The sequence below is a fragment of the Astatotilapia calliptera genome, chromosome 2 (genome assembly GCF_964374335.1).
Source record: "Astatotilapia calliptera chromosome 2, fAstCal68.1, whole genome shotgun sequence".
Taxonomy (NCBI): Eukaryota; Metazoa; Chordata; class Actinopteri; order Cichliformes; family Cichlidae; genus Astatotilapia; species Astatotilapia calliptera.
The window spans coordinates 27,859,396-27,874,490 of NC_137423.1; the positions used below are offsets into that span (position 1 = coordinate 27,859,396).

Below are 15,095 nucleotides of genomic sequence, written 5' to 3' on the forward strand. Positions count from 1 at the left end.
TTCTGATGGGTTTCTTGTTTGTTTAAATGCTTGTTTCAACATTTTTATTTACCTCATTTTATAACATAGATTTATTTTATATCTAATTTAGAAAAAAACTGAACTGAGTTTTCGCAGCATGGATAAGGAAGAATTTAAGCTAACAAAAACCAAACATGTTGGTATGGCAATGTTTTTATTTTGAAGAGGTCCCTCCAAACTTCCGGTGCCACTCTTATTCTTGTGTTTTAAGTTTAAGCGAAATAGGTTTTTCGCTTAAACCTAGGTAAGCAAACCTAACCTAAAGCAAAAAAATTGTCAAGAAATATATAGTTGGCTGATTATTTATTAGAAGTATCAACCGACCGTTTTATATAAGCGTATGCTGTCTGCTAGGCGTAAGCTAGCAAGTTTAAGCAGTTAAGCAGTTAAGCAGTTAAACTTAACTGCTATTTTAAACTTAACTGCAAAGACGAACGTGTTATTAAGGGTATTCTGTATGTTTCAGGGAAATGGGATCCCAGCAGGAACCATTAGTTCCCATTAACACGGTAAGAGATAACTCAACCTAATAATTAAACAAGTTTGAGAACAGTACAGTATTACGCTATAAAGAACATAAACAAGCCATACAAACAAAATTTACTTTTTGCCAGCTTCCTTGTACATTTTTCCTTTATTTCTTTTTACACCATTTTATTTGGACAGCTTGAAAAGGCTGCCAACAGATTTATGTGGTGAGTTTGAAATAACCAATCTGGACCATGTCCCAGACAAATGTGTGTAGTTTTTGACAGTAACTGTTTATTTCCTCAATCAGCTCTCTGGGAAAAGCTCGTCAAATGTGACAGTATGTTTTGTCATGTCATCACTACAGAAGTGTGGGTTTATGTTTACTGAACAGCTTCTCACCATTGGACCTGACATACTGTGCCAGATGACTAATTTGTATTGTTATTTCCATTATCTTTGGGATCTAAACATCAACAATAGCTGATATTAGCTAACATTATGCCAGCTTATGTTAGGCTCGAGTGTCCTGAAAATCACACCTTGCCTCTGAAAAACAGTTTGGTTACATTCTCATTTTGCGTGAGAGTTTATTCACTAAGCATCAGAGTCCAACAATGTTAGATACACTGGCAGATATAGCAGTGCTTAGCAGCAGAGAAGTTCAGAATATCCTCAATATCAGTGTCATCTAACAGAAGTGAGTTTTACTGGCTCATTGACTCATTTCAGACTCCTTTCACAAAGCCTCCTCTAGAGTAAATGTATGCACCCAGCATATTGCTAACGTAAACAGTGGACTGACAGCCTACACTTACTACAGATGAACGTCAGCCAGAGTATTTTGAGTGGACTTAGGGGTAAAAATGTAAAATGCTGCATTTTTTTTCTGGGGTGATATTATTCAAAAATGTTAAAATATAGTGTGTAGAAAAATGTTTTTGTACAGAAATGCAAAGCAGCTGGCTATTGCTGTTATAGAGCAGTCTAAATGTAATGTTTCACTCTCTCTTGGCTGCCATACACTGTAGCTAGGATTATACATTAGAATTAGGAGGGGTAAGAAATCAGAACTCAATTGACTGCAATCTACTGACATCTAGCGGTGGGATTTTACACACTGTACCTTTAAATGTAGGGATTGCATGTTCTCTCCTAGTACTCCAGCTTCCTCCACAGTCCAATAACTTAATCCAAAAAACTGGCTATCGGTATAAACGTGATTGTGAATGATTAACTTGCTCTAGTTGTTGATCCTGCAATAGGTAAACTGGAAAAAATAGTAGTGAAAATGTATGGATGGATAAAATTATAGGGGTGGTATGGTGGTGCAACGGTTAGCATGGTTAATTCATGGTGTCTGGTTCAAGTTCCAGCTGGGGTCTTTGTGTATGGAGTTGGTGATTTTAAATTTGTGATTAAATATTTTCATTGGGTATATTGTTATTTTAAACGTTAGTATCACTATCAGTCCAGAATATCACAGTCTCCACTCACAAATTGTTTTGTCCTTGATTGGCACGTTGCAGCCACTGGTTTTTATAGTGTTCCCACAGATTTCTGTTTATTGTAAAAACTGTGATCCCTAACTTTGTTCTCAAACACCACGCTTGTGGCACATCATATAATTATGGCACCACACTACAGCTTTTTGTACTGGTGTTCTCTGGAGTGTAACTATGAACTCAAGGGACCATTTCAGAGCTTTAGTTATAACTTTGCCCCAGTTTACTACAAGTACTGAAGCAAATAAAATCAGTTTATTTACAGCAAGTGCAGTTAGTATATAAAGTATATAAAAACAAAACATTTTTCTTAACAGGATCTAACATAGTTACCCTAGAAAAACTTTGATGTTTAGAAGTTTTGCTTGGATCATGGGACATAGGAAACCTTTCTGTGGGAGATTTCCTTTTATAATCACATGACACAGTTTCTATGAGTGGAGCTGTCCTTTGTCTTTATGTAAGCAGCTTCTTTTCCTAAATAACAACACAAAGGACATTGTTCTGGCACTGCTCTGAATACGGCTTTATTGTCCAAGTGCCTTTTAGACCCAAACTTGTTTTCAGACTGGGTCAGCTAAGTAACAAATGAGGTTATTTAATCTCAAAATGATGTTTTGATGCATAGCTGGTCTTGAAAAAAGATTTATGTTTAGTCAGTCATGTCTAAACAAGGAAATATGTTTTAATAAGTTTAGGTTTAGTTATTTATGGCTCAGATAAAATATTGCAAAGGCTTTTTCCACTTCATTGTGTTGAAGGTATTAAATTCAATGCAATTAAATGTTAATAAAGTCACTGCAATAGTTAGTGTTCCTTGCTCATTAGCTTTTGAATACAGTTTAAGCTTATGTATTTATTTAAAGATGGGGAAACTGCTTTGTTTTTATTGCAGTATGTTTTAGAGCTTTGGCTGATACTGCTTATCCCACAGAACAGTGTCCTCCTCATACAGTACAAACTGTTGACAAAAAGTGTATAATGCAAACACTGCACTACCCCAACTAGTTTCTTTCCTGCTTTGCTTTGCTTTTATTCCACACTCTTTGCATGTACTAACACTGAGATGTTGAATATGTTAAAACCTAACTTTATTTGTTTCTTCAGCTATACTGAATGTTTCCTTTTCCTTTGACAAAGCTAACTGATTTCATGTGGATGATAAAAGTGATTGTAAATGTGATCAGCAGCCCACAAAAGCAATGAGCATACTAGAACAATGTATTACAGGTTGATGAGTTGACAGTTACTATTTCCCAAGAAGTAGGGAGGTGCAATCTATTTTTCTATTTCCTCATACTTTGAAAAGTCAGGAATCGAGAAGTGACCTGTAAATATTTACTACACATTAGGTAATGAAAATATGCATGACTATACACATTGTGGTGTTAATCAGTGAGAAAAATAACACATCAGTTTACATGAAATTTAAGATAAACAATGATAATTATAAATACCATTAATAATTTAAAAAAAACCACACTGTGCAGTGCCATACAAAATACAGTAAGTACTCCTCTGTAATTCAGTGAAAGACTGTAAGATATGTAAAGCCTTAATAAGGTGTAAAGTATAAACAGTGTTATCTCCTTCAGGTTTAATAGTTCATGTCACAGCTTGTTTTGTGATACTTCTTACCAGTCATGAGCAAACTTAGTCTTTTGTTTCTTCCCATGAGGCTGAAACAGTTTACTGATTGTGTTGAAGCCTTTCGTCTGCTCTCTGTACTTCTCTATATCTTCTGCTTTCAAATTCTGCTTCATTCCCAGAAGTGCTCTGACCTCAGCCGGAGCACCTTTGCCCAGGTAGTAAAAGGCCTTTTTGCCATCATTGTCTCTTTCGTTTACATTGGCTCTGTATCTTTGCACAAGCAGAACCATGACCTCAGTGTGCCCATGTATGGCAGCGATGTGCAAAGGCGTGTAGCCTCCATGTGCTTTGGTGTTGACGTTTACATGGATGCCACGTTTCCTGGGGATGTCCATGAGTTTGCGTATCATTTCGCTGCTGCCGTCCTTAGCAGCCCAGTGAAGTGCTGTGAACCCTGACATGAAGTCTTTCCTCTGGGCTAAACCAGTGTCCTGCAGCAGCAGAGCATATATATGTCCCCACATCCCAGCTGCACACTTCACCAACCACTCATGAGCCAGTCGCTCCAAAGGCACAGACTCTGAGTACTTGGCATCATCTGCTTGTCTTGTGGTCTTGTTTGGCGCCCTCACCTCTGGTAAAACTCGTGGGTGTGTGTCATCTGTGTGTGTGACCATCTTACTTTGGATTTCTCTGGATATACCCTTGCAAGCGGAAAAGTTTGCGTTTGAAGTTGGTGCTGGTCGTGTAGAAACTTTTGCACTCGAATTAATTGGTTTGTCTAAAGTTATCTGCTGATGCACTCGGGAGTGTGATCCGTCCAGTGCTGCTGCTGCACAGTCTCTCCCTGGAGATTTCACAGCTATGACAGCGAACACAGCTCCAGATTTCCCCGCTCTGCTCGCCTGATCTCCGGAGATATTCAGGATCTTAACAGTGGTCGTATCCTCGATACTCACGTTTCCAGATAACACATTCTTTTTCTGCATTTCCCACAGGGACATGTGTTTTACATCGGTGTTAGAACTGGGATTAAAGTTTGAGGCGTCGCCTACATTATTGTTTTCTATATCTGAGTCAGTCCTGGCTGGCTCGGCTCGGTCTGGAGATGTGCAGGAAAAACTCGTGTTTTGGCTGGAGAAGCTCTCATCCATCTGCAGTTTCTGCGACACATCCTGTGCCGCCTCTTTAATAAAGTCCTGGTACCTTTTCTTCACCACCACAAACTTCACCTCGTCGATCTGTTTGACCACAGCGACGCTGTTCACCAGCTTCTTGAAAAGCTCTCTATTGTGCTGCTTTTCCGCGGGATCGCTGCAGTTGATGCGGAGTCTGAAATAGTTTAGCAGTTCCGAGTTCTTTACTTTGCCTCCGTGCTCTAGTAAAAAGGACAAAATGGACTCTTGGGTCAGATCCATGTTGTCCCGGCGGCGCAAAAATATGAAAAGATATAGCGGATGGTTTAAGTAGAGCCCAAAGGATAATCCCGCACTGCCTACTCCCCTCTCTGCTGTCCTGCACCAACCTGCTGCTTCCGGCGCCTCTCCAAATAAATCCACCCGTATGTTATTGCGGCCCTCCCAGTTAAAAGGACTGTGTGCAGGGCTGACCCTCCCGTGATCAGTGGATTCATATAAAAGCTTAAATCTTCTGTATTTTTTTCTTTATCAGCGTAGTATTTATTTACGGAGTACACGAGTTTAGCTTAATTTAAGATGTGTGTGTATGTATATGTGTGTGTGTATATTATACGGGGTTACACTTACATACCACAGATATATTAAATTTCTCAAATATTTCATCATTGAGGGCTTATAAATTAAATTACATTGAAAAACGAAATTAATAAATACACGAGAACTGGAAATAAACATATTAAAAGCTGTCTGCATGTTGTAGCTGGTCACGGACGCCTATTTAAAATATTTTGCATTTTTTACACGGTTAGTCTTTCCTTTAATTATATATTTTCTCTGCAAAATTACATTTTCAACCATGGTTATCAAATAAATATTTAAGTAGCATTAAATAGAAAAAGTAACGTGAACAGGTATTAAATGCATACATTTTTCCACGGTCCTACTGTGTCGTTCATTTTCTTTATAGGCTCTGTACTCTGCTGTAACCCCACTGAAATTTCATAATCGTATATAAAAACACTTTCTGGGCCAGATATTACTGTTTAGTGTCACTTTGTGTAAATATATAAACCTTGACAATTACGTACTACAGGTTTTCAAGTCAGAAAACTGGATGAATATTGGAAAGCGGCAGAAAAAACTCCCTCTAATAAATAAATTGTACAATTTTCATTTCCATTGAAAATAATTACAAATCATAGTTAAAAAGTGCTCCCATTGTGAACCAGGTTTTCCGTGGCAGTCGTTGCAAACCCAGTCAAAGCAGTTATTATCGTAATTTCGCGTAAAATCTCATCAAAAGCAACTATCTCGGTGTAGTTTAGTATATTTCGAGCTGGTGTAATATCATCCTCCAGCACCGAGGGGGTGTTGCCTTCAAGTAGCCATATTGAGAGCAGTGTGAGTCTGTGTGTGATGTGGATGGAGTGCAGGTCGCGCTGAACACTCATAATTCCTGCACACAGCCACTTGTGACGATGGCGACCAGCGAGGTGGATGCTTTTGCGGTAAGTACGACGGTGGGCTGTCTGCCGGCCTGCAGCGGTGACGAGCGGTTTTTAGAAGAGCAGCATTGAGCTAGCAAACGGTTTCTTACATTCGGGTGTAAATAAGAGCAACGTGATGTGTGCGGGGATTGCAGCAGGAGGGCTGCGGTGATGAGGAAAGCTCGTTATGTGTAATGAATCGCGATGAAGATGGTTGATTCAGCGGAGAAATGCTTCGTCGCTCCGTTTTGAGGAGCTGGTCCTCGGAGACGTGCGGAAAGCGCGCACTTCAGCATCCAGGCGCGCTGTCTTGGACGAAACAGCACGGAGCCCTGCTGTGTGTCAGTACTTTCCTGTTCACCGTGTCAGCACCTCTGACAGGTGTGCACTGGTGCTGAATTAACAGCACGAAATTAGCATGTGGTTGAAGACCAGGCCAGCAATGACTGAGAGACTGAGTTAAGAGGATAAACATAAGTAGTAGTAAGTGGTAGCTACCAGCTCCTCAACCGTCAGCATCATATTGCTCAGCAAAAACATGTCAGCATGTTTCAGCCAAACATGTAATTCAGGGTAATGACATGCGTTAATTAAATCCTATCATGGCTCACCTCACATACCTGGAATTTAGTTTCCTGTCTATGTTGTAAAGGATGGAAGAGTTCAAGTTAATGTAGTGTTTGTGGAGGGGAGCTTGGGGGGTACCAGGGCAGCCAGCAGCTTGGATATCCTCCCATCCTGTGAAATAACATCCACATAAAGAGCTCTTTGTGTGGGTGTGTGTGTGTGAGAGAGAGATGTGAGGGAGAAGCAGAGGATTGTTGTGTTGAAACACATCCTGGTGCTCATGTTGAGCCTTTTTGCAAGATGCCAGGCTCCCAGGGTGAATCTGGTATTGGAGGAACAGTCTCTCACTGCCAACTTACCAGGCTGTAGCATCATTCATCCTACTGCGTATAGTTTGGGCTACTATATACAAACTCGCAATACCCAAAGCTCAAGCTGGGAATTCTGAGTGAGTTTATCAGCTTGAGTCTCTGGCTACATATACTAGGTTCACTGATATGATTGCCAGTAAGTTACTTATAAGCGCCAGTTTTAAAAATAATTCATCAAACAAATATTTGTTGATGATTTAAATGTTCAATAATAATAATAATATCTTTATTTTTGTACCTGAGGGCTGAGGGAAGCTGTACCAAAGTTTAGCTGCTATAACGTCTAAAGTATGCTGCAAAACAGTCCCAGGGAGTTTGGTATATACAGAGCAGCTTGTGTATGTCGTTTTTTGTGTATAATTAATTCATTTTTACTATGAATACTGAATTACACTTGAAGCCAATGAAATCATGAAAAAACACTCTAATCTACTCCATTTCATAACACACGAAGCATATGATACATTTAACGTGACATCAGTGCTAACTGGAATTTGGTTCACTATTTGGATAGTTCCTTTTTATAGATGGGACTGTTCAGTGTGTTAATTGGAAGAGGGAGAGAGAGAGATGACCTCATTTGCAAAAGATGCTTTTAAGCCTAAGAGCAGAGTGTGTGTGGATGGGATGTGACAGATGGACCTTTTAAGCTCACCATTCCAGTCACTGTTTTATTTTGTTGGATATTTACTAGCATAGGATGAATATGGTTTTGTTTTCATTGTAATTTCTCAGAATGAAGAGAAGCGAACTCTGGAGCTCAGTGGCCATGTGGGGTTTGACAGCCTTCCAGATCAGCTGGTCAGCAAAGCATCTGCACAGGGATTCTGCTTCAACATCCTCTGTGTGGGTATGTCTGAACCCAGGAGGAGCTTCAAACTTAGTCCTGTAACCATAACAAGAGTTCATTTGAAATTCACATGCACTCATTCTGCTTCATCTGTAATTTTCGCTCCTTGTTTTTCTGTCTGTTTTTAAGGTGAGACCGGGATCGGCAAGTCCACATTGATGAACACTCTTTTCAATACAACATTTGAAAATGAGGAAGCCAGCCACTATGGGCAAATGGTGGAGCTGCGCCCACACACGTATGAACTGCGGGAGAGCAATGTCAACCTCAAGCTGACTGTTGTACACACTGTAGGGTTTGGAGACCAGATCAACAAAGAACAGAGGTACAGGTTGCTGATGGATGTGATGATGGACTTTTAGTTAAAATGACTTTTATTTTATTTTTTAAAGAGGAAGAAACAGTTTAGAAATCAAAGAAAACCTTTGAAAATTCACAGAGGTTACACTATAAACCTGATAGATCAGTGCCAACCCTGAATCACTTTGCCATTTTTCTCTTATGCTGAAACAATTTCCGATTGTAAAATCGAGAGCCAGCTCTGCCCCGCTGCTGGCATTTTAATTGGAGTGGAAGAAAGGGAACCCGGGAGTGAGTGATAGAGCAAATGTGGTTTCAATTGCTGTTTGAGTGCTCCATCAGCAGGAAGTGTACGCATCTAACATGCTTGGCTGTGTACAGAGTTTTTACCATGGTTACCGATATGTCTGTTGAACAACATGAAGTTGAATGTTCATGCATGTAATGTTTGTTTTTTTTACTGCAGCTACAAACCCATTCTTGAGTATATCGATGCCCAGTTTGCGAAGTTTCTTGAAGAGGAGCTAAAAATAAAGCGCTCCCTGTTTAACTACCACGACACGAGGATCCACATCTGCCTGTATTTCATCGCCCCCAACGGACATTCTCTGAAGTCCCTCGATCTCGTCACGATGAAGAAACTGGACAGCAAGGTGAAAGGAGATCCAAGCTATGTGTATTTCAGCAGTTATTACTCAGTCCATGACTTATCTTCTGGTTATCTTCAGGTGAACATCATCCCCGTGATTGCGAAGGCAGACACTGTGTCCAGGAATGAGCTAGAAAAGTTGAAGATCAAGGTTATGAGTGAGCTGGTCAGCAATGGAGTCCAGATATATCAGTTTCCCACAGAGGATGAGGCTGTTGCAGAGATCAACTCCTCTATGAATGTGAGTCCTAAAAACAGATAAACATAAAAACATGTGCACCGTGGATTTGGTACCTAATGCTTTTTTAATGCTTAGTTGTAGTCATCGGTTAATCTGCATACTTGCTCTCTCTTTTTTAAGCTAACTAATATTATGCTGATAATCACATGTAATGATAATCAACTTTGTCATGCCATTTGAAAATAGATGTTCATTGGTGAGGAAACAGTATTTTTAGAAACATTATATAATGCATAATGGCATATTAGGATCCTGGATATGACGCAGCATTATTAATAGCTCCATATTCTAACATTATCAGTACTCTTTGTCACAGACTCTTCTGCCGTTTGCTGTGGTTGGAAGCGTAGACGACGTGAAAGTAGGAAATAAGATGGTGAAAGGAAGGCTGTACCCTTGGGGATCTGTGGAGGGTGAGTCTGCTGAAATGGTTTGGCAGTCATCATGAGGGAGCTGTTTAGTCAGATGCCTGCTGCTCAAATCCAGTTTTTTTTATTTATTTATTTATTTTAGGTATAAACATGATGGATTTTATGAGCAATTAAAAGACCAGTTTTTCTTTTCAGTGGAAAACGAAAAGCATTGTGATTTTGTGAAGCTGAGGGAGATGGTGCTGCGTGTGAACATGGAGGATCTCCGGGAGCAAACGCACGCTCGTCACTATGAGCTGTACCGTCGCTGCAAGCTGGAAGAGATGGGCTTCAAGGACACAGGCACTGACAGCCAGTCGTTCAGGTGAAATTAGGGAAAGCAGTGATGCAAATGCATCTGGGCAATTTACTTTATCAAAAAAAAACCCCAAAACAAAACTCTAGCTTTCTTATGAGGTTAAAAATGTGCAAATAACTTGGATTATTCATAAACAGCACATTAAAGTCAACGTTTTAAGGAGATTTAGATAAAGAATGTGACTTGAAAACTATTAATCCCTCTGTATCACAGTTAAAATGTTTTATAATTTGGTGTGTTTTGTTTTCTAATTTTGAATGTTGAGTTAAAATATTGCTTGTTTATTATTATTTTTTACTATTGCAGAGCATTTTTCTGGATGAGTTCTGCTAGCTGTAGTTAACATTACAGCGTTTGCTCTACAGATTTTATGGCTCAACGAAGTGTGAAGTTATAGGGCAGTAAAGTGAGCATATTATTGACTTTACCCTGATCTTCAGCCTGCAGCAGACGTACGAAACCAAGAGGAAGGAATTTATTGTGGAGCTGCAGCGCAAAGAAGAAGAAATGAGACAGATGTTTGTCAACAAAGTGAAGGAGACAGAAGCTGAGCTGAAAGAGAAAGAAAAAGAGGTGAGGATTAACAAAGTCATAAAAGAACTCCTGTGTGATCATATCTCATATTTGGCTTGTATGACATTGCTCTGTGTATATATATTATCATCACCTGTAGCTTCATGAGAGGTTTGAGCAGCTCAAGCGGATGCACCAAGAAGAAAAGAAGAATCTGGAGGAGAAAAGACGAGAGCTGGAGGAGGAGATGAATGCCTTCAATAGGAGGAAGGTTGCAGCAGAGACACTGATGGGACAGGCACTCCAAGGTTGCTCACAGCAGCCATTCAAAAAGGACAAAGACAAGAAGAAGTAAGTTAATGTGTTTGTATTTACCTTGTGCTGGTTGCTTAATTCACACACTGATTGTCAGCAGAACTGTTAATACAGTCAATGAGTAATACCTTGAGATCAAGCTATTTATGGATAACCATTGTCAATCTACATTATATTCACTGACCTTCCATATCATGGAGGTCAGTCTTTGTGGTGTTTTTTGGAAAAGGGGGAGCAGTAGAACGTGATTAACGAGATAGTGTTATCTTCCCGGAGGCTATGTTGGCTCAGAAAAGGATACGGGGACAGATTCAGACTGACACTGTGTGCCCAGACGCTGTAGGAAGGGTCACAGCTTGGATGACACAGCCTGATGCTTATGTCTCTGCAGGCTGACCTGCCAGACTGTATCTCGGGCAGGGACAGTTCTGTTTACATTGGACTGGTCTCACCGATGCTCATGCCATGCAGAGCACAGATGATACTCATACATCCCGCAAAGAGCTGTAATCATGATGTTGCATATGCTTTAAATGCAGCTTGATCCTGGCATCAGCCTTGTAAAACACAGCACACCAAAGCTGTCTTAATAGTCAGTAAAATAGAAAAATGAAAAGAACTGAGTGAGCAGAGTTTCTTAGAAACATTTACTATTAATGGTAAGGGCTTCAGTATTCCAGACAGTAAAATTTTACGAGGCATTTAGCCAGTATAATTACATGTGAGGTGGATGAAGAGATTTCAGGTATTTTAATGTTTTAATAATTCTTCCTGCTATTCTTATAACACTGTTTTTGAAAAAGCAATAAATGCATTTTTATGCATTTCAAAATTAACAGCTTCGTACACTAAGCATATACACAAAGGGATTTATAAAATAATCCTTTAAATATGTCATATGAAAGATGAGGAAATGTTTGTAAAAATCTTACTGTAGACAAGAGTGAGCTGAAGCTTTAAGGTAAGATTGCAAGTGGAAAGTATTTAAAGTCACTGTCTAACCAAAAAGTCTGGTTGTTGTTGTTGTTGTTGTTTTTAAATACACTCACTGAGCACTTCATTAGGTACACATTGCTAGTACCAGCTTGACCTCCCTTTTTACTTCAAAAAACCATCTTAATTTGTCATGGTACAGATTCAACAAGGTGTTAGAAACATTCCTCAGAGGTTCCTCTGGTCCATATTGACATACTAGCGTCACCCAGCTCCCGCAGATTTGTCAGCTATAGTGGTCCCTCGCTGTAACGCGGTTCACCTTTCACGGCCTCGCTGTTTCGCAGATTTTTTTTCCATGCAATTTTGCATGCTTTTTTTAATTTTAATTTTTATTTTTTACAGCACATTGTGTTCTGTGTCCTGATTGGCTGTAGATCATTGTCAATCAATCTCTTCCATGTTGTGTCTCCTGTACAGTACAGAATGCGTTTAGCTTGTCAAATTTACATAAATCTTCGATCGCTAGCAGCGTGACTCTGAAGTGCTGTACTGTATGTTTGGAAGTTTTCTCCCCAACAAACACAACAATGTCGACAAAACTTTTTGCACTGTCAAAGGCACCTGCGGTAGCACCCAAAAGGCAGAGGAAGATCCTAACCATCGCACAAAAAGTTGCACTTCTGGACATGCTAAAGAAAGATAGAAGTTACTATATTTTTTGGATTATAAGGCGCATTAAGCAAAACAAAACAGTCAGATAAGTCAAACTTTAATCAACTCATTCTTCTTGCTTCCTCCACTTCCGTATGATTGAATTACACTGAATTAAATTGAATTGATTCTGTTAAATTCTCTCACAGCTGCTCTATTCTGTTCTGTTCTGGACCTGAAATTAGGGTTTGATCTTTGGTTTAATTCTATAATACTGGACTTATTTTTCTACAAAGGTTTGAACTGTGAGAATGTTTAAACAAGAGAGAAAAGTGTGAAAATGTTCATGCCTGCCTCAGAGAAGTGAATAAAGTGCGTAGTGAGGGGTTTTACAGCCTTAAAACATCTATAATATTTGTAAATAATAAAGTTGGCTACTTCACGGATTTCACCTATCGCAGGTTATTTTTAGAACGTAACTCCTGCGATAAACGAGGGACCACTGTATACATCCACAATGTGGATTTCCCATTCCACTACATCCCCCCAGACCTGGTGACTATGGAGGCCATAGTACAGGGGTATTGTGCTGAGGTTTTGTACTTACTAACTCATTGTCATGTTCAAGAAATCAGTTATCCTCCTAAAAAGAGCCATCAGATGATGGGTACTCTCGTCATACAGAGATAGTCATGGTCACCAACCATATTCAGTTAGGCTGTGGTGTTTAAATAATGCCTAGATAAGAAGAGTCCTAAATTGTGGTAAGAAAATATCCCCCACACCACCAGCAGCCTTCATTCTGATTCTGCCATCCAAATTTTGCAGCACAAATCAAGATTCATCACACCAGGCAACATTTTCCATTTCCTATTGTCCAATTTTGGGTTATTTTGCAATAATGAGCAGCTGAACAGGTGTACCTAATAATGTGGCTGGTGAGTGTGTATAGCCATTGTTGGTGTATAAAGAGTTAAGCTGTCAGTGTTTTCCTGTTGGACTGGAGCGACTTGACTCAGAGACAGTAGAAACCTCAGACTTGTCACACAGCTAAATGTCTCTCTGGGATATTTGTTAGTAAATGTGATTTAAATGTTAAACTGTCAGTAATGGGAGCTGAGCTGCCAGCATATTTCAACAGAAAAAAAATCTTGCATTCCAATTCATTCACTATTTACTTTTGATTCCTGCCATATTTCAGATCCGTCATCCTTTTGTTTCTTTTGCCATATTTTGTCATATTTCTTTTCCCCTTTCAGTTGATTTATGGATCAAACATCAGTGGAAACCAGGACTGTTTGTGCCATCAGCATGGGAAAAACGATCTTACGGATGAGAAAGGGAGCCTTGTTCAGTGTATTTAAGTTTCATATGCTGATTGTGCTAAACACATAATAATAAATCAATAGACGTTTTTCATAACATGTAACTTGTGTAGTTTTATGTTCTTGACAAGAATGTATGTTCATCTTCAGTTGTAAATTTAAGTCTCTGGTTTTCAATGAGACACTAACAGAACTTTATATTAAAAAATGAATATTGAATAATCTTTTTACGTATATATTAATACATTTATTCACAAGATGCTTTGTAATGTATATGAATATACTGATCTTTTTTAATTGTTGTTTTTCTCAGGTGATATCTTTCAATTGCCTAAGCAGTGTTCTGTGCAGCGTTATGAAGAACATGATTAAATTTACTGACAGTGAATCTGGAAATGAACACAATTTCTTTGTCTTCATTTACATTTAAATAAAGAGAGATGATGGGAAACAGAATAGAGCATCAGTTTGTGTGTCACCTGAACCCATTTCCATCGGAATGCCTCAGTGCTTTGGGACTTCCATCGCATGAGCCCTTTGGTTCACTCAAAGCATTTCATATTGTAGCTGTTGTGTCGTGCCATGCCCAAAACACATCTGATGATTTTGATTTATTTAACAGTGTTGCTTGTTTTATTTTTATATCAGTGAGTGGCAGCAGCAGGAAACCCAGCAACATGATTTATTTTTAATCAACATGTGCAGTGTTGTTGAATTTGTCACATGACCTTTACTGACTGATGCTTGTTTGGATAAATGATGATGTGGTTTTTCTTTCCTCTCATAGCTTCTTTAGTCTCCCATCTGCGTGCTCCCTAACCTCAGGAAGGAATTTGAATTAGAAGACTTTCTACCACATCTAAAGATCACAGACTAACTACTCAAGTTTATTATTTTTACAGTGTTAAAATAAAAGTTTTGCTGAACTTTCACTTGAAGTGAGTCAAAGTCTTCCATGTCTACTAAACAATGTTCTTTTTAAACAGCGATCTGTAGCATGGTCTCTGCATGGCTCCTAAACTGCAAGTATGCTTTTATTAAAATATCTCCAATACCAAAATTTCCAATTTCTTTTGTACTAAATGTGCTACTTTTGTCTGTTATGTTATGCTTGTGGTTTCTGATAAATGACAAGTTACACTGTGAAATATATACTATAAACTGACATGATTATTGCTGTTAAAGGTACTGATTGTGAATCATTATGATTTAGAAGCACTTTAAAACAGTTATAGTAAATATGCTTTCTTTATTTATATCCAATTATAAATGGTACCCTGTACTACTAACTTGTCAGCTCTCTGTTGTGTTTGCTATATATAATATAGTATATATATATATATATATATATATATATATATATATGTGTATATTAGAGAGAGAGATTTCATATTTTAAACTGTATATAAATTCAGGATTAAATCTCTTTATGTCATAA

General features: G+C 38.8%; 2 protein-coding genes across 6 annotated transcripts; one reads left to right on the top strand and one right to left on the bottom strand.

Annotated features, from left to right (window-relative positions):
• Nucleotides 1-140: 140 nt before the first annotated feature.
• LOC113035628 (septin-8-A-like) lies at nt 141-14,717 on the top strand. Of its 5 annotated transcripts, none has more exons than XM_080287996.1 (11): nt 141-205; nt 488-530; nt 7,884-7,998; nt 8,128-8,323; nt 8,765-8,951; nt 9,027-9,188; nt 9,505-9,601; nt 9,755-9,923; nt 10,358-10,490; nt 10,591-10,781; nt 14,445-14,717. In XM_080287996.1, exons 1-11 carry the CDS (start codon nt 156-158, stop codon nt 14,497-14,499), a joined length of 1,398 nt encoding a protein of 465 aa, XP_080144122.1. In that variant the 5' UTR covers nt 141-155; the 3' UTR covers nt 14,500-14,717. The 5 variants fall into 5 exon arrangements, with proteins under 5 accessions (XP_080144122.1, XP_080144129.1, XP_026047027.1 ...); XM_080288003.1 differs by lacking the exon at nt 14,445-14,717 and adding an exon at nt 13,592-14,113; XM_026191242.2 differs by lacking the exon at nt 141-205 and having other exon boundaries at nt 400-530.
• sowahab (sosondowah ankyrin repeat domain family member Ab) lies at nt 3,319-5,157 on the bottom strand. Its single transcript, XM_026191278.2, has one exon. It carries the CDS (start codon nt 5,000-5,002, stop codon nt 3,629-3,631), a length of 1,374 nt encoding a protein of 457 aa, XP_026047063.1. The 5' UTR covers nt 5,003-5,157; the 3' UTR covers nt 3,319-3,628.
• Nucleotides 14,718-15,095: the final 378 nt, after the last annotated feature.

Bases quoted from the DNA above. Each gene is read 5' to 3' on its own strand.
- LOC113035628 (XM_080287996.1), top strand. From the start codon at position 156: ATGTTGGTATGGCAATGTTTTTATTTTGAAGAGGTCCCTCCAAACTTC. The intron at 8,952-9,026 runs GTGAAAGGAGAT...GGTTATCTTCAG, and splicing joins TGAAGAAACTGGACAGCAAG to GTGAACATCATCCCCGTGAT. The intron at 10,782-14,444 runs GTAAGTTAATGT...TTCCTCTCATAG, and splicing joins AAGGACAAAGACAAGAAGAA to CTTCTTTAGTCTCCCATCTG.
- sowahab (XM_026191278.2), bottom strand. From the start codon at position 5,002: ATGGATCTGACCCAAGAGTCCATTTTGTCCTTTTTACTAGAGCACGGA.